At 40.7% G+C, this 24425-nt stretch overlaps 1 protein-coding gene across 1 annotated transcript in view; it reads right to left on the minus strand.

Moving 5' to 3' along the window:
* tns1b (tensin 1b) overlaps positions 1-17369 on the minus strand; it is a 177978-nt gene extending 160609 nt beyond the window's left edge. Inside the window, exon 1 of the mRNA XM_069662594.1 lies at positions 17310-17369. Coding sequence (XP_069518695.1) covers positions 17310-17324 — 15 coding nt within the window. The 5' untranslated portion in view covers positions 17325-17369. The remainder of the gene's footprint in view (positions 1-17309) is intronic.
* Positions 17370-24425: the final 7056 nt, after the last annotated feature.

A 24425-nucleotide genomic window follows, 5' to 3' on the forward strand; every position in this document is an offset into this window, starting at 1 on the left:
TTGATTTACCTTCTACAGTAATTGTTGCTCATTTGTTAAATCATGAATGACACACTTTTAGGTAATCACACATCATAAATAATATATGTGATCATATGCTAAATAAAAATAGCTTAATCTGCTTTAAATTAGCATAAAAATGAATTCAAGATATTCATGACAGCAATGAATTGAAAAACAGATGGTTCAGTCTTCATGTAAATTAATGCCTCTGACAAACCAGCTGTCAACTAAGGATGGGCATTTCTAGAAAAACACTATTTAACATTCACTGGGAACTATCTGACAATTCTACAAAGATCGTTTGACATGAAACCATGGTTACACACATGTCCTATCTCCAACAGAGTGAGGGGAGTTCGTCTCAAAGCTCGGCACTGTATTCAATCCCTTCACCTAAACGAAGGGTGTTCCGTTCAGCTGCGAGTGTGACGTCAAACCGAGTGGGAGTGGGAAGGGTACCACACCTCACAGCAACACACCCGTTTTACCAGCACCTGGCACAAACGCTTTCTTCTTCTTCTTTTGTTATTTAATGGCAGTTAGCAAACAGCTTTCAGCACTATAGCCACCATCTGGTGGTAATACCAAAAACAATGGAAAAATATATTTTCAAGATAGTTGCTTGAACTATTTTTTATAAATTAATAACTATTAGAATATCCGAAATTCATAACCCATCCCTACTGTCAACGTTGGACCAGGTAGAAATCAGCTCATTTTCACATTTGGGTTGCAGAAACAAGCTGTGAATGCAACTTTGACTCATAATCATTCAAGTTGATATGGCAATCAAACAGTTGCTGATTTACTCATTTAGTAGACTCAGTAATATTAGCATTCATTTGGAGTCGTGTTTCTGGCTACTTGGGGTAAACGTATATTCAATATTTAATTTCCTTTTAGCTCTTTTTTGGTCTCTACCAACTCCTGACAGAAATATGTGCTGTTTCTTTCAGGGCAGGTGAATAAAGAGGTATTAGAGTCTTTTCACGACTGCTGCTCAAAGTAAAGGTTGATACAAACATTGAGGCTTAACTGCTCTGTACACCTGAGGGGAGCTGCATTTTCAGCTGATAATTCCCTGTGAGTCCTCCAGTGAGAGTGACCCTTTTCAACTAAGTTATTAGATCAATTTTATATGATTTAAATGTCTTCTAATTTAATTAAAATTATTTACATCTCACCTCAAATAAGTGGCAACATATCCTGTGCACAGGTAAGACCCCAAAATTGTGTTGAAACCACAAATCCAAACGCTGCTTTACTAATCGATGTTGTAAACAACAACAATCAAAAGTGTTTGTAAAATGTGTCAGTCCAATTTGCCAAAGAGACTAAAGTGGTAATCTCAAAGATAACGGTTGTACCTCTTTATTTTCCTGGCTGACGGTCGCTTTCCTTTTCAGATTATTTGCCTTCAACTGAGCGTCAAATTTGTTTCTTTTTCTCTGGATTTTCACTTCTTGTTGAAGTTGTATCTGTAGTCATTCATCTTTTCTTTGTTTGTTCTGCCATAGTAGATTACTGTTTAGTCGCAATACTTGCAGAGAGCGGAAAAGCAGCCGCTTAGCTCCTCCTACCCTCTCTGGCAGACCAACCACTGCTGGGTGATGGAAAACGCGTCACTAACTGGACACCCAGTCTAATACTGCAAATGCAAAGGCTTTCATCAGTGGGCCATAGGCTCAGTCACCATTATGTTACCTCATTCGGCGATAGGTAGTGACTTAACAGGCATTTATTTAAATGAAAATCTTCGAGTTTATTACTTTAACATTACCAACTTCACTGAATAAGATGTGATGATTTGTAACAGAGCTAAGTTAAGCTAAGGAAGCAACTTTTCCCACCTTAAATAAATCAAACCTTAATACCTTAACGGTGACCCTAATTGATCATCAATTTCAAAATATGGGAATTCAGAGATCTTCAGCATGATTCTGCAGAAAATAGGTTACTCGATCACAGCCTCGCGGCTCATGATCCCGTGAGATATACACAAAATATATTGCATTTCTTTTTGTTAGGTGTAAATATGAACAGCGAATAAGAACAGACTGACATCATATATCAGAGCTCGTGGTTATTTTGGAACATAATGACGGTGCACATGAGTGTTGTCCAGCAGAGCTTAGTTGTACTTGCATGAAAACTTAACCTTCACAACCTTGGACACAATGTTCCTCTATGCATGAAGTCAGCTCTCAACTCCTTGTCAGTGCACGCTGTGACAAACAGTGTATGATGCATTCAATAACAGAACATATTCTATATATAACATCAGGATTTACTGCACAGCCAACAAAGAGAGATAACAGGGTTTGCTTTTATGACTTTATCTACTTACAAAGTGCTTTAAAAACCAGTTTATCAAGCAAAAACAATAAAAAGCTATAAAGAGCATAAGACAGAGAAACAGCTTTTGCAAATCAGATTTCATATAATGATATTTTGACTATTCAAGGGCAAAGTGATCCAACTAACTTATTTAGGCTGCAACACAAGACACTGTTAATACAGCAGCAGCAGAGTGCAGCTGCAGCACCCACTGGTGGCCACTGAGCAAACTGCATCCACATTCATGTTCAGACTCTTGTTCAAGAGGACGGATATTAAATATAGGATGCACTGCAGAGATAACAGAGGCAGTGTGCGCAAGTGTGTGTGTGCATGTGTGTGTGTGCGTGGGTGAGCGAGGTTGTGTTGTAGTAAAAGGGAGGGTGGGCATATTTCCAAGGCTAATCAGATCACTTGTGGGATTTGTTTTAGTACCTCTTTAACCTTGACCATTTCTGTCTTCTTTTGTAAAGCAGAGCCACGAGTGGACAGCGAGGCACTTACACAATTAAGAAGATTAACCGCTGTCAGGTCACTGTCCTTGAACCGAGTGAGGATGGGTAAACAGCAGAGGGGGATCAAAGCTGTGCACGCTGGTACAACAGATTTAATATTTAAAAATTAAGGTTTTAGCTGAGAATTACAGAAAAAATAAGGAATTAAGGAGGTTTGTAAGATAGAGAAGGTAAAAAATAAAGTGGACAGAAAGAGATAAACAGGTGAAATAGTGTCTGTAGCAGATAGATAAGCAGATAGATAGAGGTGGTAGATAAACACAGATAGATAAGCAGAGAGTGAACGTGTAAACACAGGGGTGTGTTCTGTCATTTGGCTGACGTCCTAGAAGCTGCTACATGAAGGGGGGAGTTCACTTGTTGACAGACAGAGGAAGAGCACACTCCAGCAGGCCCCCCCAACACACACAGACAGGCACACACCCTTTCCCACCCCCGTGACTCCCATCTGTTGAAAACAATACAGACCCCCGGCCCTCCCTTTGCAGAGCACTCACATGTGTGTGCACGTTTTCCTCTGTTCTCTGTGCTGAGAGGAAGGACCGTCCAACCCGCAGAACACACTGACCCATGAACACAACAATAACACTGAAACACGGTGTGAAGCATTTACTGTGTGTCCGGCTTCCTCTTTGGAGAGCGGTCATTAGAGAACATTAAAGGGATCTTTGTCTTGGGAGTAATTCATAACTTTGAGAAATCTCTAAAACAAGAGGTCGTCAGGAGGATCTCTGCACTGCACTTCCCACAGATCACCTTTCCAAATAACTCAGTATGCCAACTACTCACTTCTCCCACCTTAAAGTAATAATCTCCAAGATTTTCATTTAAATAAATGTCTGTTAAGTCACTATCTATCGCCGAATGAGGTAACACAATGGTGACTGAACCTATGGCCCACTGATGAAAGCCTTTGCATTTGCAGTATTACAGACTGGGTGTCCAGTTGGTGACGCGTTTTCCATCAGCCAGCAGTGGTTGGTCTGCCAGAGAGGGTAGGCCGAGCTAAGCGGCTGCTCCGGTCTCTGCAAGTGTTGCGAGTAAACAGTAATCTACTATGGCTGAACAAACAAAGAAAAGATGGATGACTACAGATACAACTTCAAAAATAAGTGAAAATCCAAAGAAAAAGAAACAAACTCGACGCTCAGATGAAGCAAACAGTCTGAAAAGGAAAGCGACCGTCAGCCAGGAAAATCAAGAGTTACAACCGGAGCCAACCGTGGACGTCACACACGCAGCACTGTCTGGATATCAGGGAAGTGTGCTCCAGTAATTACCGTTTATCACCATAGGTGCCGCCAAAGAGAACGAAACTGAGATCTTCGAGATTACCACTTTAACTCCTACTCCAACATTTCTTAAAAATTCATTTTAGGGGACTTATAGTTCATTTGCATCATCATGTGCCGCCTTCCCAGCATCAAGATCGATTTCTTCCTAAATAATGGGACAATGGCACATAGAAAAGACCTTGGTGTAGCCATCAGTGCATATCACCCAAAACTGCCATAAAATGACGACAACAATGTAACAGATAAATCAAGACGGAACAGACCAGAGGCGACCCGACCGTGCAGAAGAGGTGTCTAGTGAATATGATGTAACCCACTTGTAGAACTTGTAACAACATGGATAGTCAATTTAATGTGAGACTCAGTTAGCTTTGCACAGAAACAGTCTGTAAACATGTTCTTCAGAGGGACACTTTACTTTTATACTGTGAGTAAATTTCAGGGCTTGTACTTGTCTTTTTTTTATTCAGTAAAGAAGTTGAATCAGTACTTCTACTTTTACCAGAGTTTTTACACAGATATCTGTACTTCTACTTGGGTAAAGACTGTGTGTACTGTACTGCCCCCACTCTGGTGTGTAGTACAGTACTTGAAGTTGAATTATTCTCAGTCTGCAGGCTTTGACATTTTTACACGTCATCAGCAGGTGTGTTAAAGGTACAGTGTACACACTTCCTGTCTGCTCAACAACAACACTAAAAGAGCAAGTAGTTACTTGAATTGACATTATTTGTTATTCTTAAACTGTAAAACACATTGTACATGCCATGTTGATTGTATTATAGTTAAAAGAGCCAAAAGTATATCATAGGATAAATTAATACCTTGACTTAAATCAGCAGCTGACTTAAAGGGTGTCCATGACTAAGAGCTCCAAGGTACAAAACTATTCTGGAAATAACAATAGCCATGAACCCACAGTGACTTATCACCCTACTCTGCAATCCTAATCATCATTAAAGTGTTTAGCTGCTTTCAGCTCAATGTTTTGGTCTTATTAAGGGAACCTTTCATGATCTTTTTAAGTAGAATCCAGCTGTTTTGTGCAAAGAAGGTGTTAAAAAATCATCGCTATCTGCCCAGCATCAAAGAGCCGACAGACAAAGATAGGAACTAGCTTGGGAACATTGTGGAACATTTAGCGACGGAGGAGACTAATATTTCTCTCAGGAGTGTCATAAAAACTTTCTTTGACCTCCATAAAACCACTGAGAACGTATCCACAGCTAAAAAGATGTTAAAATTAGCTCAGTGAAAGTTCATCAGTCTCAAAGAAAGCACCTCTTCAAGAGGTCACAGCACAGGTCACCTATACATCACTGGACTTCGCTAGGATTCAGCTGGCCTAATAGTACAGTCATCCATGTCACTGCATCACCACGCTAACATGCTAAGCTGCTGTTGCTAACAATTAAGCAGCTCACAGCTAACGCAAACTGGCCCAAACTGAGGGCATACACAGGTAAAGTGCTTTTTCTGCCCCTGCTGAACACCACCTCATGGCACAGAGACCATGAAAGTGCCAGCGGAGGAAGATCCACAACCCCAGGAGAGGGAGACGCATGCTAAAGACCCTCAATGTGTCTGCAGCCAGACAGCCAGACATCGACTAAAACACTTTCTGCTTTAATTAGGGGTGAGTTCAGAGTGTGTAGATGAAACCTGTGTGCACATCGGGATGAATGTCTGCAAGTGTGTGTGTGCTAAACACACTGAGCAGTGGCTGCATTTGCAAGATTAATGGCTCTGTTTGACATCACAGACCTACTACCAGGAAAAGTAGCCAAGTCAAACTGGCAATATCCTGGTGTGTGTCTGTGTGTGCCGTTGTGTGTGTCCTAATTTGCTTATCTCTCCAGCCTGTCTCATCCTCTGCGCTCACAGCAGGCCTATCACTGGCCGGGCATCATACAAATATTCATTTCATTTCCATTGTCGTTTGGCAGCTGCAGATGGAAATGTTGGGACATTTGGGGACGGGTCAAGAGATCATTATCCCAATGTTTTATACTTCCTGTGTAAGAAGCTATGATTATTAGATTCATATTTTTGTTCAACACATTAAATGTACACAATAAGTATGATATAACAAACAATTGAAACCATATCTGCATATCACTGGTGTGAATAAATGTCATGTGAAGTCTAAGAAGAGACTGGATTTAAGCATGATTTATGCAGACCTTACACCAAACTTATCAAGCAATTCCAAAGTTGCAGACAATTTTCCAATGTTGAAATAAAGAGTTCTAATAAATTCTAACATCAAATCTTGGCTAATGCAACTACTGTAGTTCAATTGTGTGAACATTAACGGCAACCAGTTGTCTGCTCTCTCTAGGAAGCAGCTAACCCGGTAGCTAACATGAAGGGGACTCTGGAACGGGGTCAACAACTGAACAAACAAAGGCTGATGTGCTCAAAGTGAAAGTGCTGCAAAAGTTGGACGCTATTTGGACGCAAGGACACAGTTGTGAAGCGTCACTGGTTGTCAGTGAAAGTCAGGGTAATCAGGATCTTACAAACAGGCTGCTAGCTTGAAATGCTAGTCCAGCGAAAGACACAGCCTCAGTCTCCGCAGAAAACACAAACCACTGCAAACACAGGAGGCAGCAGTGATCACAAGCGGCTGCTGTTTCTGCTTCTCTGATTGTTTTTCTCTTGATCCAACAGAAGCATGACGGGAAATAATCTCAGCAGGAATCTAGTTGTAGTCTTGTTAACAGTGACCCTTCAAGATATCCACTCTTTGCTAAATCTGATGGTCTGTGAATAATGTTAGAGTGTGTCAGACTTTAGTCTTTGAAAAATCTTAGAAAAGTCTTCTTTTGTTAGGTATCCATACGAATTGATGACTGTACAGCGATGGTTTGCGATAGGCCAACTTCAGCATGCTAACATGCATTTATTTAGAGGGTATAATGATTACAGTGTAAACCACTTCAACATTTGCTAATTAGAGCTCAAGTTTTGTGGTATTTGGTTATAAAATAATGACATTCCCATCAGCCTAAGTACACCTGATGACGCACAAGAGGAAACAAAACAAACTCATAATAATTCATGCTCAGCAGGACATAAATGTGCATGCAATAGCTTTCAAAACATTTCAGTGAAAACCACAAATGTCAAAGTCATGCTTGTGCTGACAGTTAAGTTGGAGGATCATCAAAGGAAAGAGAAACATGGTCAGAATTGTACAACATTTTGTTCCTGTGCAGTACCTAGATGTTGTGATATTCACTGGATTAGTGAACAATTTCCACCTGCTGGTGCTAATAGATGAAAGGTCAGGTGATCCCCAAAGTCAGCTTGATTCATCCTCTGGGGAGCAAGAATCTCTGGACAAAATGTCCCTGCAACTGATCCATTAGATATTTCTGTCTCGACCTGTCAACCCACAGAACAAATGACATTGCAATCCCTAAACCCAGATGGCTAGCGTGGCTGAAAATAAAGTTTTTGTGTCTCAATCAGCAGAATTAATGCACATCTGTTCGGTTTTTACATACAGCAAAATGTGTCACAGTCACTGCACCCTATTCTACAAGCAGATTAACACATTTTGAAATGAATACATAAATAAATCAAAACAATACAAACCCTCTTCATACTGATATAACATCTAAGAATGAACTGTACCTTGTTTTTGCTTTTCCCTTGTTTCCGAAACGGGAAGATGCAGAAGAAGAAAAATTTTGCCCAACTGAAGACTGTGGCAAGACACCAGCGTAGTCCGCCCATCCTCTCCTGAAAACCTCCTCACGTCCTCTACTGTAAAACAGCTGCTGCTCCTCGTCTCCCCTCCCTCTCTAAGTCTGTCCTTCAGACCCAGTCTCCAGCTGTACAATGTCCCTAGCAATTATTCCTGGGGAAAATCTTTGGATGGATGCAAGTACGATCCGAGAAATAGTGCATCTTCCTTTAGTTTAAGTGAAAAGAAGTTCCCTTAAAGTATAATTGAAGTAATTCCTAAATGCATCCTTCCCTAGCATCCTTACAGCATCCTTTATCTGGTCCCCTCTTTCTCTGGATGCTGCGGGTTCTCCCATTCAAAGCATGAAGAAGCAAAAGATTTGCAGAGAAGGGAAAGCAGGAGTGGGCGGAGGTGGGGTTGGTCGGGCAGAGCCGTCTGGTAAAGAAGGAGGCACTTATAGTGATGGGAAAAGGAGGGGGCCTTCAATTTGATATAGAAAAGGGGGGATGTCAATGAATATGAGATGTATTGAGTGGAGTAGGGCGAAATCCTTGCAATTAAATATGAAGCTGTAAATACATATCAAATGCAGGCACTCTCCTAACTGATAGATTTGATAACAAAGGTTATACAGAAAGAGAGAGATCTAAAATGTGACCGTGTATGTGTGCTGGGGAGATAAGTGTATTCAGCAGAGTGTGAGTGTATTTGTAGCTGTCAGGGGGGCTAATGAAGATTGACAGTCTCACACCAGTCATATATGGAGCCACTGAGCCTGTATGCATTCTGAGTAATTAGACCGAGCACGCCATCGCCAGCTATTGATCTGCATGTGCTGTTTTTTGTGTGTTGGATAAAGGGAAATGAAATTGTCCTAACAATTACATTTATTGTTCTAACAACAAATGATATAAATCATTTAAAATATATTGACCCTAAAAAGGAGCACACAAAAAAGGCTTATTTTTGATGGTAAGTCAGATAGAGGAGCTGACTTAAAACTAATGACAACTCACTACCAAATGTGTAACTGAAATCATTAATGTTACAATGTAAGGCCAAATGTGCTGTATGATTCTGCTTTGAAAACAGAAAGCTCGTGAGGGAGTTCCTGTGAATTGTAATTGGTGTTAACGCTAGCTAATTATGGTTGGGACAAAATATTGATACGGCAATATATCGTCCTCCTAACTGCAATACGATAATCGATATGCTGGCACCAAATGTTGATATTTTCATTCACAAATATACGGCGCTCTAAACTGATTTTCCTGCGAATTTGACTTAACGTGTCACTGCTACATGACTCCTCGCACTGAATTTTTCATGACAAGAAATTTAATTTACAGACTGAAAACACAGTTTATGTCAAATTCTATGAAACTGACACCAAATTGCAATAAATTAATACATTAATCCTGCACTTCACCTATTTAGTGGCATATTATTAATCAGATATCGTGATGTATCATTACATGATTGTCTTGCAATATACAATTTATCCCAGAATTGCTGTATCATGAATGTTATTGTTGGGAGACGGTCACATGACCAGAGAGCACAATCACAGCTGTACCAATCACTGGCGCCGTGACAAGGCTCTAGTTCTTCCTTTGTCTGCCCTACCATGAGAAGGTATACTGTGCATGTCCTGAGTGCGTTGAGTGAGTGATGTTTGCCTGACATTGTGAGAATGCTAATAAAATCTATTCAATTTGAAAAATGATTTAATAGTTAATTTACTTAAATGTGTTTAATTGATTTTTCAATTTCATATTGAAGACTAATTTGTCTATTTTCTTTTTATAGAAAAAACACTCCTCCACTCCTCCAGGTGTGATGAAAATGAGAAAATAAATGTGGGAAATTGAAGCAGCTGCCTCCTTCATCTGTTTAAAGTCGAGCTGAAACGGCATTTCGAGAGTATCTAGCTTCCGTATCGTGACGTATTCCCGAGTGAAACGGGACGTGCAGGCGGGACATATCATTAGAGGGATTTGATTTGATCGTTGAGAAGTGGGCGTAGACAGACGTTCTCCACAGCGCAGTAGCTAGCTAACTGACCGAGCGTTCTTGGTGCTCTGCGGCTAAATGTTGCAGATTGATTGGTTGAAATTGTTTGGTGCCAACTTACGTAAGCACGCATGAAATTAAGTTTTACCGGAAGAAAAAATGATCAGATTTTGATATAAGAATACAAAGAAATTGATTTTCTGTATTTTTTTTTTAACCTATATTGTCAAATAGATGCACAATATTACCGGGGATGTGATCGAAAAGGATTAAAATGACATTTTTCATTTCACCTCGACTTTAATGAGTGCTCATATCATCAAGCCTCTGTCAGTCTTTTACCGTACAGTTATCTCTGGCCACATATCGCGCACTTATTGATTACCACCCCTACGGCTTATAGCGCTGAATTTGAGAGAATTTTTAAAAAAAAACACAGTAATGACACAAAACTGTGAGGCAGCTCGTAGAACTTGTGCATGACACCTTGAGAAAGCGTTTCATGGACACATAAATAGAAGACGCCTCCGAATGCAGGATGTGTCATCAAGAATTGATTGTGTTCCAATATTGACAAAATATTTCATTAAGAATAGCTACAATATGACTTTTTGTCAGTATTTGCCAATATTCTGGTGTGTAGATGACAATCATCACAAGGCATAAAAAAAAAACCAGACATCTATTTATATATTGTGAGGTCTTATTAAAAAGGGTTTATGATGTTAAAATCTGTTGATGTTAAAGTTACTTCTCATTAGCTAAATCTCTTTAAACAACAATGAAGAGTAGCCGAGTTCCAGATCATGTCGTCACACAGGAAGCTCCCTTCTTTGTCTCCATTCGGGGTAAATGAGAGAAGGAAGCATCTGACTTTTTGCTGAAAACACTGCAAGACAGCCAGCTTCCCTGTTTGGGTGTATTCTCATCTGCTTCCTGTTTTTTTGTGGTGAGCCTTTTTCAGATCCACCTGTGCTGCAAGATGTTTGAAAGTCCAATGTTCAGACCGCTCATCCAAATTTTTACAGATAGCTCTAACGCAGTGTTATTCAGAACAATTTCAGAGCAAGTACAGAGCCTAGCAGGTAAATGGAGGAGAAGAAAACATTGTTGCAGACTTAAATGTGATTCTTGCTCTTAAATGGATCATTTGTGCGTGTTTGTACTCGACTGTATTGATTTGGATAAAGGCGACATTGCAAATTGTCAGGCCATGGGAAACTTATTAGCCACTTGGGTTTTATGCACTTAAGATTTAATGTTTAATACAAATGCATTGATTTAATTTGGATCTTGCCAGTTCAAAGTTGTGTTTATGACAAGCCGTAAATCCTAATTGTTATATCCTAATATGGTTTAGACTTATGTTGTAGTGCAGCGGTCCCCAAACTTTTTATGCAACGCACCCCCTTCTACATCCGGACCAGGTTGATGTACCCCCGACACTTAAAAGAAAGACAAAAAAAACGCAACATAGCCTATTTATAGAAGCATTAAAGGAATCAAGTTTAATTCTGCACAAATAATCAAGATATTCAAAATATTCAACAGATCACAACAATGCACTGAAACTACACTGCAACAAAAGTCCTCACTTTTAAAGAGCAAAGAAGACGAGTGAGGGCGAGGAGACACGCACAGGCAGATAGGCCCATCATGAGAGAAGAGTTTAAATTACAATCACCAAACATAACATAGCTGTTACGGAAATTAGAACATCAGTCGCCTAAGTTGAATCAAACTGCAATAGAGTTACACATGATGCACCAAGTACAGACACATGCACGGCCTCAGAAACAGATCACATGGACAAAAAGCGGATCCATCCTCACATGCACCCCACTTTGGGAGTCCCTGTTCTAGGGCATAAGTGATCAATCCATGAGCACTAATTAAGGCATCCAAAAACACAAATGACCATCATGACCATGGATTAATACTCTATGTACATGAATCATTTTTTCTCACTTTCTCTTTCTCTTTCTCCATTAAACAAGCCAGGACCATTACTATGGCTTGAAGTTACCAGTTAGCAATCTAGCTATCTGCCTGTTAGCAAGAGGGCTAGCTTCCTTGCTTACCTGACAATACAGCTGTGGTAAAAAAATGAAGAGACCAATGCCAGAATGTGTTTTTCTCTGGTTCTACTATTCATAGGTTTGTGTTTGTGTTACATGAACTTTTGTTTTATTGTAAACAACATTTCTCTCTACCAAATAAAATATTCTCATTTAGGTCTGGTGTATATCTGGTGGAATAGCCTGGTTTTAATTGATGGCGTTCATGCATCTTGGCATGCTCCCCACCAGTCTGTCACGGCGCTGTTCGGCCACTCTTTGTCTGATGGCTTGTGACCATCCACCTTCCTCTTGATCACATTCAGGAGGTTTTTAATGCGGTTCAGATCCGGATTGGGCTGGCCATGACATGCAGAGAGAGATGCTAATTTAAGGAACTGTAAGTAGAGTTGTACAGTACCAGAGTTTGTTCAAGAATATTTGTACAATAGAGCTACACAGTGCCTTTTTGTGCAGAACTTGATTCTTTGGCACAGCCTCTGTAATAGTTGCTTTGTCCATTTTTTTACCTTTAAATTCACATGTCAAAATTGGCCACAGCTAACAAATGAGCCTAACCTCTAGAGGCGATTGTACTGAAGTTGATTCAAGCTGAAATTGCCTGTAAAAAATATATTGTGCTCACGCCCTTATAACTAACAGCAGCCTATTGTCTAAGTGACATTTTCCTAATGGGAAAATCCAACCATGTGTTTCCGATAACAACAAGCGCAAGAAAACAGTGAGTATTGAGTAATTTGTTGGTTAGAACATGCTGCAGGTTGGTAGATCTCTTCAGTGCAGCGGTCAGATGACATGGACGGTTACAGACAAGTCGGCCAACAGTCTGTGCATAGCTCACAAACACTTTCTTACAGGTGAAGAAAGGTAATCAGGCTCTGGCATAGCCTTCTTTATTCATGTTACAGAACATTACACAATACTGGCTAAGTTCTGGAGAAGCAGCGGGGACAATATCATGCGCACTTCCTGTCTCTCTGCAGAACAAACAATGGGCTGGTTTCATGTCAGAGTCTGGCAACGTCAGGTCTGTTGTCTGTTCTAGGAAACCAGGCAAGAGGTGAGGGAGTGAGGGTCATTGTTCCTGAGAGAATAAGAGGGGAAGCAGCGGTCATGGTTTTATTGGGGGGGGGGTGACTGGGAGGTTTTGGTCACAGCTGGTAGTATCTGCTCTTCAATTTAATTTGCTATTATCCATCAATAGCAATGCAGTGTCGTTCTAAAAGCACCAATAAAGAAACAAATGTGTGGAAATGTTGTCTAAGCTTCTCTTATCTCAACTCAGGTGCCATGTTTTAGTTTAGCCTCAATCACATCATGCATCTAGCTTACACTCTGCGCGATCATGGCAGAAAATACAACCAGTCTATCTTTTGTCACTGCTGAAAAGGCTAAATCAATTAAAGCTGAAGTTAACTAATAGCTAATAATAACATTAGCATTGGAGGCCCATTTGTTTAAGTATTGCATTTCATGTTACACCCCCCAACCAAGTGGCTATGATTAATGCACCAAGTATCTCCTGCCCCTCCCTCTATTGATTCAAGGCGTCCATTTTTTGGCATGTAAGCAGGTGGCAGACCGCCATGGGGACTTGAGTGGCTCAATTCATCTTCGAGCAAAGCACAGAGACGGTGCTCTATCTTAAGTCCGCAGATGGGAACATTTTGGACAAATTGGCAGGAATGGGAAATTTAAATCGGGACTTTGTGGAAATGGAGCGCACAATGACATGTCCTGTTTTAAGACAAGCTATAATCCCAGCTGTTAACCCAAAGCCTCTTCAGACAGAAGGAGGCTCAAAGAATGACAAAGCTTCCTGGGCGAAGATTTAATTCTCAGTGACTGCATGCGAGTGATACTGTCACCCCAGCCTATAATAAAGCTGTCTGGTGAGAAATGATAAAGAATATTTAGAATTTTGTGCCATGCAGAGGCAACATTTCTGTCTTGTTTTTCCAGAACTATAAAATGTTATGTGGATCACTAAGATCCCTAAGTTTCCTATTAAGTGCTGTGCACCACTAAAAAGGGTTTTCCTCATAGACTGTATAAAAAGATTGACGACATGACAGCTCCCCAAAGGCAAAGCCAAACCCTCTCTATCGCCCCCTGCTGACTGGCTGCAGTAAAGGTCATAAAGCCCTCCTCCTCCATGTTAACAGATGGGACATGAGTCAAACTATAAAATCAAAATACATGTCAAATACATTTTTCTCACACATGATTTCTGTCATTATAGTTAGTTCTTATCTTGCTGATTTATGTCCAAGTGTTCATTTGTATGACAAGTTTATTTTAAATTAGTTATTTGATGCTGTAAAAAGGATGATTGACAGCTCTGTTGACAAATACGGCTCCTGCAGACGATCTGTTGCCCGAGTAACAGAGTAGAGGAGGAACGGCGAGAGGAGACGTTACTTAAACAATACAGTCATTGAAGTTTCCACATTTGTGAACGTCTGCTTCAGACCAACACAAGAAGCTGTTCTGCAGTTAAATACGCCCACATGTGGGACCTTAAGTTAAGTGTGTGTTTGGTTAGCGGTGGCTACGGCAGCTCCACCCGCCAATCTCTACTTTGCAGCTCGGGCTCCAAATGAACCATCGCAAGACGTCAGCGCTCGCCTCGCGAGGTATTTTGTCTTCAATTTTGTACAATGAGAGTACATGGAGACATGTCATCCATCTTTATATACATAATATATCATTGGTTTTCCTCAATAAAGTTTGTGGATAACAAGTGAGATACAGGAAAACGTATCACAAACGGAGAGCAAGGGGACAATTTCTTACTTTACTGGAAGCCTTTCAACCATCCATCCATTATCTCAACACTCATCCTGTTAAGGGTCAAACCAGGAACTTTCTTCCTGTGAGACAACAGTGCTAACAACCACTGCACCACTGTGCCATCTTTACTGGTGAGCCTCGTAAATATGTCTTAAAAGCATAGAGATGTACAGTATATTACACACAAGAAAATATTCACATTATTCAAAATCAATCTGGTGCCTGAGTCCTGAGGAGTTTCCCAAATGTCTGGTAATAGATATGGCTTCTGTTGAACCAATAAATCAGAGGCGAATAAGCTGTGAAAGAAGATGACAGCTGACAGCTTTATCCTTTGTGTGGGAGTAAATTATAAATTCTTAAAGGGCAGGGGTGAGCTATTTAACCTTTAATTATCATCTACAGACGCCCCCGCCAAACACAAAGTACACACAGTGACCATTTCACCTTTGGAGCAGTAATTATCAACTGGCCTCACACACCAAAGGCCTCCGAGCAATCATCAGCTGCCTCATAAAGCCAGACAGGGCAGAAATGAACAGGATGGAGGCCAAGGTGATGAAAGGGTGGAGTGCTGGCTCTGACTTTCTTCACTCAGCAAAAAAAAATGCGGGAACACCCATCAAGTATACACCCGTATGTCCATTATTTCTAGGTTTATACACATTTTAACAGGAGTCCTCTTCATGTAAAAATCCGCTTTCATGACATGTGAAAGTGAAATTAATAAAGGAGCCACTAGAGGTTAAATGAAAGTGAAACAAAGGTCAATTAAAGAAGACTGCTGTCCTCTGTTAAGGCTGACCATTGCATAAGACTTGATGACAGACGAGGGGGTCCACCTCCAATGAAGAGAGGACGGCCGCTTGTAAAGCAGTCGTCAGGGTGAAAGTTACTGCGTTCTGCAGGGCCATAAAGAAATTATCTGTCCGGACACCTCCGAGAGTGACACCTCAGCATCACAGGGGAGGACAAAAGAGGGACAGAGAAAGAGAGACATACGGGACAGACCGTCTCAGTCTGACGTAAAAACTGAGACAGTCCACTACACAAGGCAACGTGCTCATGAGGGCAGCATACTGGCTGACGATACAAACTAGGGCTGCCACTAACGACCAATTTTCTATCGATTAATCTATTGGCTATTTTACTGATTAGTTGATTAATCTAAACAATTTACTTTCCTCAAATATTGCACAATTATTCAAACGTTATTGTTTTCATAGCATTCCTAACACAAAGAAATGTGCTCAACATAATGGCAGAAATAAAATAACTACTTGTGGAAGCCCTACATACGAGAAGCCCAACGCGCACACACACACGCACACACACACACACGTAACGTAATATAAACCCAGATTTAGCCAAAACATTTTCTCAAACACTTATTCAATGGAATTTGTAAGGAAGCAGGAAATTGACATGGCTTTATGAATGTATTAAACAGCTGCGAGGACAAAATATATTAAAAAGCTCTCCCTACTAATGAATAGACAACACTCTTTCTGGCGGTCCATCATCCAGAACAGCGCCTGTGTGTTTTTTCTTTAGGTGCTCGTGCATAGCAAACCACCTTTTTGTTCTGTGATAATCTGAAGTACTCCCATACTTTCAAAGCCTTGGGCCTTTCGGAAACTAACTTGGAACCGAGTCAAACCCTGCTGCAACAGAGTCAGACTCAGCTGCTCAGCCGACCAATGACGTCATGACGCAGAAGAAAAAATATTGGTTTGCGTCGATTAAAAATATTGATGTTGACGCATTTTTAAGGGTCGACTTCATGGATTACGTCGACAACTTGCAGTAGCTCTAATACAAACCAATCACCTTACAGGGGTTATGAGTCAGTATATTACAATGTATTACGATACAGGAAACAAAACTATCTTGCGACTTTCTGAAACTTATTTAAGGAAAATTGTCATATTCATTAAGCATTTCCCTTTATAATTGTAGTAATGTAGCATCTATGCCAAGCAAGTAAGATTAAAACTCAGCCTAAAGCTATGATGAGAATAATTCTGGAATTACACCTGGTTCATGCCCTTCCTGTATTTCATGCAAAGAGGAATAAACAACATTAACATCAGCAAACGGCTCATATTAAGCCTGCGGTTAAAGTCTCTTTGCTTTACAATTCAGATCCATTTTTATCAGTATTATTCTTCATATCTTCTTCTGGTTGTCGAATTTTCAGATTATAGCTAAAAACAAGATGTGACCAGAGATCTTTGAATTTTATAATTTAAAAGGTCATTTAAAATGTAATTCAATACGAGTTTCGAACAGATTCAAACTGCGTGAGTAGATTCAGCAAGCAAGATGTGTATGCCCAAACCTCAAACAGCTGGTGCCAAAAAGGTAGAATCAATATAAAAGTCTGTTGTGTCCTTAAAAAATTGCGGCAAATAAAACAAGTTTAAGAAAAGTAGCACGTTAATAACCTAAAACAGGCAAAACCAGCAGCAGTTTTCTTTGACTCCAACATTTTGTGTCCTGCGTTGGTCTGACCTTGAGATGGGAGCGAGTCTCTGACCACCCACAGTTAGAAATGACATGTTGCAACAGCACTCACCAGCCAGAGGGACATCTCAGAGTTTCCTTTGAACACACCTGGGCAGTAATTCCCTTTCACAGATCCACAGCTTTCTCCAACACGGAGCGAGCTTCTCTGGGATTAACAGGACTGACTTATTGTCCCTCAAAGTTGGATGCACTGACCGAAAAGAGCCCAGCGGTCTGGCCCTTATCCTGACACACTTCCTGAGCTGCATTGTTAGCTAAAAGAGAGGAAGCACACACACACACACACGCGCGCTATGGAAAGCTAGAGTCAGAGGATCATAACATGGAAAGTAAGAAAACCAGGACCTGTTGTTTGCTCTCTGACATTTTCTCTCTTGTTTGTTGGCTTAATTCAGTATTAAAGCCATAAAAGAGTGGAAGAGTGGACTCATTTGTTAATTCTCAAATCCTGGCTCTCTGTTAGCAGAACAGAAACTTTTCCAGATGCTTCCAGGTTTCAAATAAAGCAATTTACAGATGCTGCAAAATATATAGAAATATATGCTCTGGCTCATTACTGTGTGTATTTAATGCGTTTTTATCAACTAACAGATATAAAACTGTCTCAGCCAATGAATCAGCACACTGGAGGTGCTGGCAGCTGAGGTCAAGAGGTCACCCTTTGCAACAGGCCTCCTAACAAAGTAACTCCCAACAAAACTGGCTCTATTGTTTTTTTAACAGACCCTTAATGGAAAGCAGCTCAGACCCGACAGATTCACTGCCACTCGCCCATGTCCAAGGAGGGGACTCAGGAAGCAGAGCATGCAGGGTATGAAACAGGAGCAGCATCTGACATTAGCATTCTTCCAGTTTACTCTCCTTCCACACAACTTCACAAGGTTTGGTACAAAGACGGGATATTTACTTTGCTGGAGATGAAACACAGGAGCAGCCTACTTGCCTTTGAGGAGAACATGATCGGTGACGCATGACTCAATCCCACCTCAGATGTTCTTCATTTACTAATTCTAAGTTTCGTCACAATGAAACCATTTTAATTCTTTCGTCATCTGCACCGGACCAAAGTTTAATTTCTACTAAACCTGTTTATGTAAACATGTACACTATGTATTACATAGATACATATTGTTCATAAGTTAAGGCTGCACCACCTAGGATTTTTTCATGCAAATAGGATTTGGCTGCTCAATACACAGGTTGAATGTTGATTTGTTTTCAGCTCAGCGCCCAACAAAACTCCTTTATCAGCCTACATGAGTCTCATTTTTGTGTTACCTGTAAGAGGCACGATTATGACTGTTTCCTTTCAGCCCCAGCTGATGGCCACGCATAAGTGTCACTAAACATATGAAGTAGTTTAGTAATCGGATGTCTGGATCTTAAGTTATCAGTCAAACAAGCTAAGCTAAAGTTAGCTAATGGGGTGGGAATCACAGGGTAACTTACGATACGATACACGATACGTGGCCCACGATAACGATAACATCACAATACAGCGATTCTACGACAATCGATCATGACATTATCTGATTAATTTCTTCTTTGGCCAGTTAATTTCCTTTCATGCTACCCTCATTGATGTCATAAGCGCCACCATGAGGACTCATGAAGTAGTGAAAAAAAAGTTGCAGGGAAATCTGTTTAAAGCGCCATATATATATTGATATTTGCCTAGCCATAGCCCTATTAACTACTGCTTGAGTTGATCCCATGTCTAAGACACTATTTAGTATTATTATGGGTATTAATTACTTGGTTCATTCATTTTTGAAAGGAGGGAAAACTTGGTCAGTGATAAACACCAAAGAAATCCGAACCTTAAAACAAGCTCAGCACCTGGAAGTAAGCAAGCTGCACCTCAGCTCGCAGGGCCTACTGACACCGTCTGTCTGCAAAAACAATTAGCAAAGAAACTCTGATGTTCAACATAAAAGTGCTTTAGTCTGTGTTTCAAATGGTTTTAATCACTGGTACATCACTGAGTAAACAGGTCAGGATCTTCTCCACTGATATTTCATCTACCATTAGGGGGCAGCCAGACAAACAATGTACGTTGTTCTAACACAGATACAAAGTGCTTTATGTAACTTTATAACTATGTTGTGTCAGTAAAAGACAAGAAATAGATAGAAAAAGCCCGCTGCCAACTGTTACAGGAGAGCTGAGAATGTGTTTCCATCATGTGTATGTAGATGGGGGGACCCTAACTGTGTCTATATTGTAAACACTGTGAAGCCCTGAGCCAAAACCATATAGGGTTCATTCTTCCTAAAGCCCCCTAAACCCCCCTCAGCTGGATCAAAGTGTGCGCTGTGTGCTCAGGTTTTAACATGGGGGGGTTTACTTTCTGGCCGATTGTTATCGCCCCTCAATGTGCTAAGCCATGAGTGAGGCCTCCGTCAACGCCGCTGCCAAAGGAGGCTCTGAAATGCCTGTGTGTGTGTTTGCATGTGTGTGTGTGTGAGTAGTCCTCCCCGCCATGTGTGCTGCGGATGAGGCAAACACATGAGTTTAAATTGGAAGCGCATGTTGCATGAGCTCACACTTGTCATTTCTGATGAAACCACATGAGCGCTACATTACAGCAAGTCTTTTCTTTTAGTGCACATAACTGTTGCAGGCTTACTGCACCCACCAATCACAACACTGACTGCTCCATGATGATATATGATATATCGCACTAAAATCACACCAAACCTTACAGCATTACTTTCTCTTAATGCTGGACATCCCAATATTTAGATACCCATGTAAGTAAGTAACTTTTTTTCCAGGCTAAAGCCACCGACCAGGCTAGAAACATGGGAATGGTGCCTCGGATAAACCCTTAAGGACTCTTTTTCACACAGCCGAGTCACCAGTCTACTCACAAAATCCCATAAACATTTATTTAGCCTCACTCGGGCTGAGATCAATCATCTCTTAGAGGATTTCCAAGAAACATAACTAGCAGATTAGAGCATCCTTTGGGAGAGCTTTACGTTCCACATGTGTAAGAAATGATGCAGTATGTGGGATCGTTCTGGCATGTTATTAAGGATGATCGGCAAAGTTCTAATCCTTTTCACCGCGTATAGTTTATGTGGCAGTTTATATAAAGACGGATGAGTTTGGTAAATGAGTGAGAAACATTTTCAAATATCTGCAGCCCATAAAACATCCTCAAGCCCCCTGGCTAGATGACACAGTCCTTCTGTGCCTCCTCCAAGATGGAGTTGGACAGATATTTCCAAAGCGGGGATTTCTGGGAGGCATCCCGGGGCCTGTTTCATAAAAATGATTTGCGAGCGCTGTTTACACACAGAATGCATTTGCAATGTCACATTTCAAAAGGTGACATTTTTTTCTAACTGCAGAAACATCTGTGAGTCATCCAGGGTTCTCACATGCTCCTGCATGAGACACAAGTATGGAGTTTGTCAATTGTGCAATATGTTCAAATTAACAGGAGAGGGAATGAAGCTTGCATGTTGCAAATTTAGAATGAGGATTAGCTTTATTGGCCAAATATACAGTCTTTTGGGGGCTCAATAATTCAGTAAAATGATCAGCAAATATTCAAAGCTCTGCAAGGCAGTAACAGCAAAGTAAACAAAGACTGTCGTGCTCTCCGTAACCTTGCAGGCATTGTAAACTTTTATGCCTTGCTCATCATTGCAATTATGACTAAATGAGGACTGTGCACGAGAGGCTGCTGCAGCTCAACAGCTGTGTCCCAATCCAAGGAGACAGGACTGTGTCACAGCGGCATGTCAAAGGCGTTCCCAATTTGAAGGCTCCTTCCAATGCGGCCGACAAATGCGTCCTTGTTTTCTCGTGCTACAAAGGATCCATCAAGTGTAACCTTCGCGGCCCAACGTATCCCGATACATGCCAATTTAACATGTAAACTTTTACATGTAAAATGTTTTTTTTTAACTCAATTGAATTGCCAGCGTTACAAATGTTAAAAATAACGAAAGGGCCCTTGAAACAAATTATCTTTAAACTAAAAGGCTAAGTTATGTGACGTTAGTTATGCTAGCTAGTTAGCCTGCTAGTTACCTGTTGTTAGGCGACAGGAGCAGGATTTGGTGACGCAAGGGTAAGGACGAGAACAGCTGGTGACGCAAAAAGGTAATCCTCTGTAGATCAGACCGCCTCATTTCAGTTCGGCCTCAGTGGTCTACCTATGAATGGCTCTACCTCCTCGGACCATATTCTTCGAAGGCTGCAGCCCCTGAGTTGAGACACAGCTTATGCTTCTATAATAATCAATGAAACGGCCAATATGGAGTGAGAGCATGAGCATTGCTGGTGTGTGTGCGACATAGAGATTAGCTTTATAAACGTAAATATTAACAAACATTGAAGTTTCATAGTGTCCAAAACTTGAAGAGACAATTCTGCATTACAAGGGAAAATCACCATCGTTATTTTACAGGTCAGTAATAACATACATCCCACATTCGCCCTGGAAACAGCCCGTATGTTACATATTTAATTTAGCCAAAGCTTTAGAAAATATTGGGCTGATGGAGTTGATGAGACGGGTGCAAAGCAAGCGCTTGTCTGAAGTTGCCAGCAACGGATAAAAGTCCACTTTTCTTAAACATAAAATTTTACAACACCACAAAAATAAGAGATAAAATGAGAAGTGTCGGGCTTTAATGGCTGCACTGTATATCTGCTTTAATATGACTGGACATTACTGATCAGCTGATACCCGCTGATAGCCGCTAATGCTAATCAATGAATGCATTTCTCTGTCAGCATGGAAACTCAGAGTCACAACACACATGTGGCAGGAGGAACCAATGCAATGTTTTTACCAGGATCAAAGTTTGCATTTATATAAAGGAGAAGAGGAGGGGGTCAAGGTAAGGGTTTATATGTGTTTGGAATACAGGGTCTTTACAAGTACAGTTACACAGACGTGTGTGTGTAATTGTCTGTGTGTGGTTGCAGTGAGGACACCCCGTCTGTCAGCTGCAGACGTGAAACACTCTATAAACATGGAGCTGGATTTCTTCACGGAACCAACCGTAACCCGGGGTGACGGTGAGCCGGCCCACTAGCCGGGCATTATGCTAATGTAAATCACGGTTGAGTGGCCACAAGACTGTGTGTGTGTCCACCGCACGGCTTCACATTTCACCCAAACTTTATTGGTGCCAGTGGCCTTTTGTCTGCTTTAATTGAATTAACTTCTCAGAAACAGACCTTGTTGCAGGAGAGCTGCGGGACGTTACACGGCCGTCACCGCCGCATGGGAGCTTTTACGGGTGTTTACACTGGAATCACTCAGAGATTTACAAGAAAAGAGGCGTCTATGTTAGCTAATTTTATAACAGTGCTATATAAGTGCTACATGACAAATTTGTCACAGAACATAATAGATTAGCAAATTAACAATCACCATTAAAAGAATCACTGCTGTCATTTCACTGTCATGTTTGAGCATCTGGAACAATGCTTACAAAGAAAGGTCCAGAGCTTTCACTTCAAACGTCACATCTTCATATGGCAGCCTTTCCTACGTCTCACAGTCACTTAGGGCTGAAATTAGGGCTGCCGTGAGTAGTCGACGTAATCAATTACGTCAATGCTGAAAATGCGTCGACAACAATATTTTAAACCAAAGCAACATTTTTAATTGTTTTTCTTCTGCGTCAAGTCATCAGTCGTTTTTTGGCTCAAGTCGTTGGTCGGCCGAGTAGCTCCAGTCCACACAATGCAGTTTTAGAAAATGGCGGCGGCAGCAGCAGAGTCCGACTCGGTTCAGAGTGAAAGTTTCCTAAGGCCCAAGGCTTTAAAGGTATGGGTCACGATGTCTGATTAAAGAAGAATACAAAATTCTGGTCAGTTTTACAGATTTTTGACACAAACTGAGATAAAGAATGATGCAGTGACTCAAATTGGCAGGCAGATCTGTTTAGAGCGCTGACTTTTTTTAAAATTAAAATATCGATATTTGGCATTAGCGATACGATAATTTTATCACAACAGTCGGGACGACGATATATTGTGATATCGATATTTTGTCCCACCCCTATTCATTAGTCGGGAGAGCTTTTTAATATCTTTTGTCCTTGAAGCTTTTTAATAAAAAGTCGTCTGACTGCTTCCTTAGAAATTCTATTAAATAAGTGTTTGATAAAATGTTTCTGAAAACGACCACATGTCAGAATTAATCGTTTAGATTAATCAATAGAAAAATAGTCATATGTGGGAGCCCAAGCTGAAAAAGGCCCAGAAAAAAAGTTTTCAGTCAATGTTTAAACACATTTCTTTATCCATGTTCTTCTCATCGGTTTGAAGTTTTTCAGTTCTTTCAAAAAAAGTAATGATGTCACATTTCTGTGCATTGAAGAAGGGTTGTTAAACGCACATGACGTAGGAGCAGGGCAATCAGAAAACAGCAGCATGAAAAAGAAGAAAAGCCTGCACACTTACTCAATGCCACAAAAAGTTTAAAAGGCTAATCACAACGTTTGGATGCAGTGGTCTTCTTCAGGTGGTAGTTAAAGACACATTTCTGTGCACCAATCAGACAGCTGGTGGTTTTTTATGATCCCGATGTAATACATTTTCTGGATTTTTAAAACTCTTAACAATTTTAACTTTTTTGCTAATTCAGTCATGATTTTGATTTTTATAGGAAAACTATTTTCAGAAGCTTAGAGAACACTTCACTTACCGCCACACACCGCAATCTATAAAAGACACCAGCCTAAGTATACATTAAAATTATTTTTTATGCAAGACTGTTTTTTTAGAATGATTTATGCCACCCTAGAATCCATGGGCGGTTGTGTGGGTACAGATTTAAAAGGCAGAAACAGACAATGGCAATGTCCCCACCTGCTGGTTAAAATCATATTGTACTGTAAGAAACAGTCTTCAGATAAAACTCAGTAATCCGCTTTTGTTTTGGCTACAAGCCACAGTTTGAAAGAAGGAATGCCTTCATTGTTTACTGGCTGTCTTCCTTTTTCTTTCATGTTTGCATGTTTCCCAGTCAGAAACGCAGAGACCCACCCAGACACCGAGCAAACACAGTCACGTGTTTTCCCAGCAGATGAAAGAACCGTGGAGATTCAGATGTTTGGCCGGTGTCTGAGATAATGTGAAGCAAACAAGCTTCTGTCATGTTGATGGGTGTGATTTCTGCAGCTACGAG

The sequence above is a fragment of the Semicossyphus pulcher genome, unplaced genomic scaffold (genome assembly GCF_022749685.1).
Source record: "Semicossyphus pulcher isolate SPU_LCO1_2020_fin unplaced genomic scaffold, fSemPul1.0.p SCAF_15, whole genome shotgun sequence".
Lineage (NCBI taxonomy): Eukaryota > Metazoa > Chordata > Actinopteri > Labriformes > Labridae > Semicossyphus > Semicossyphus pulcher.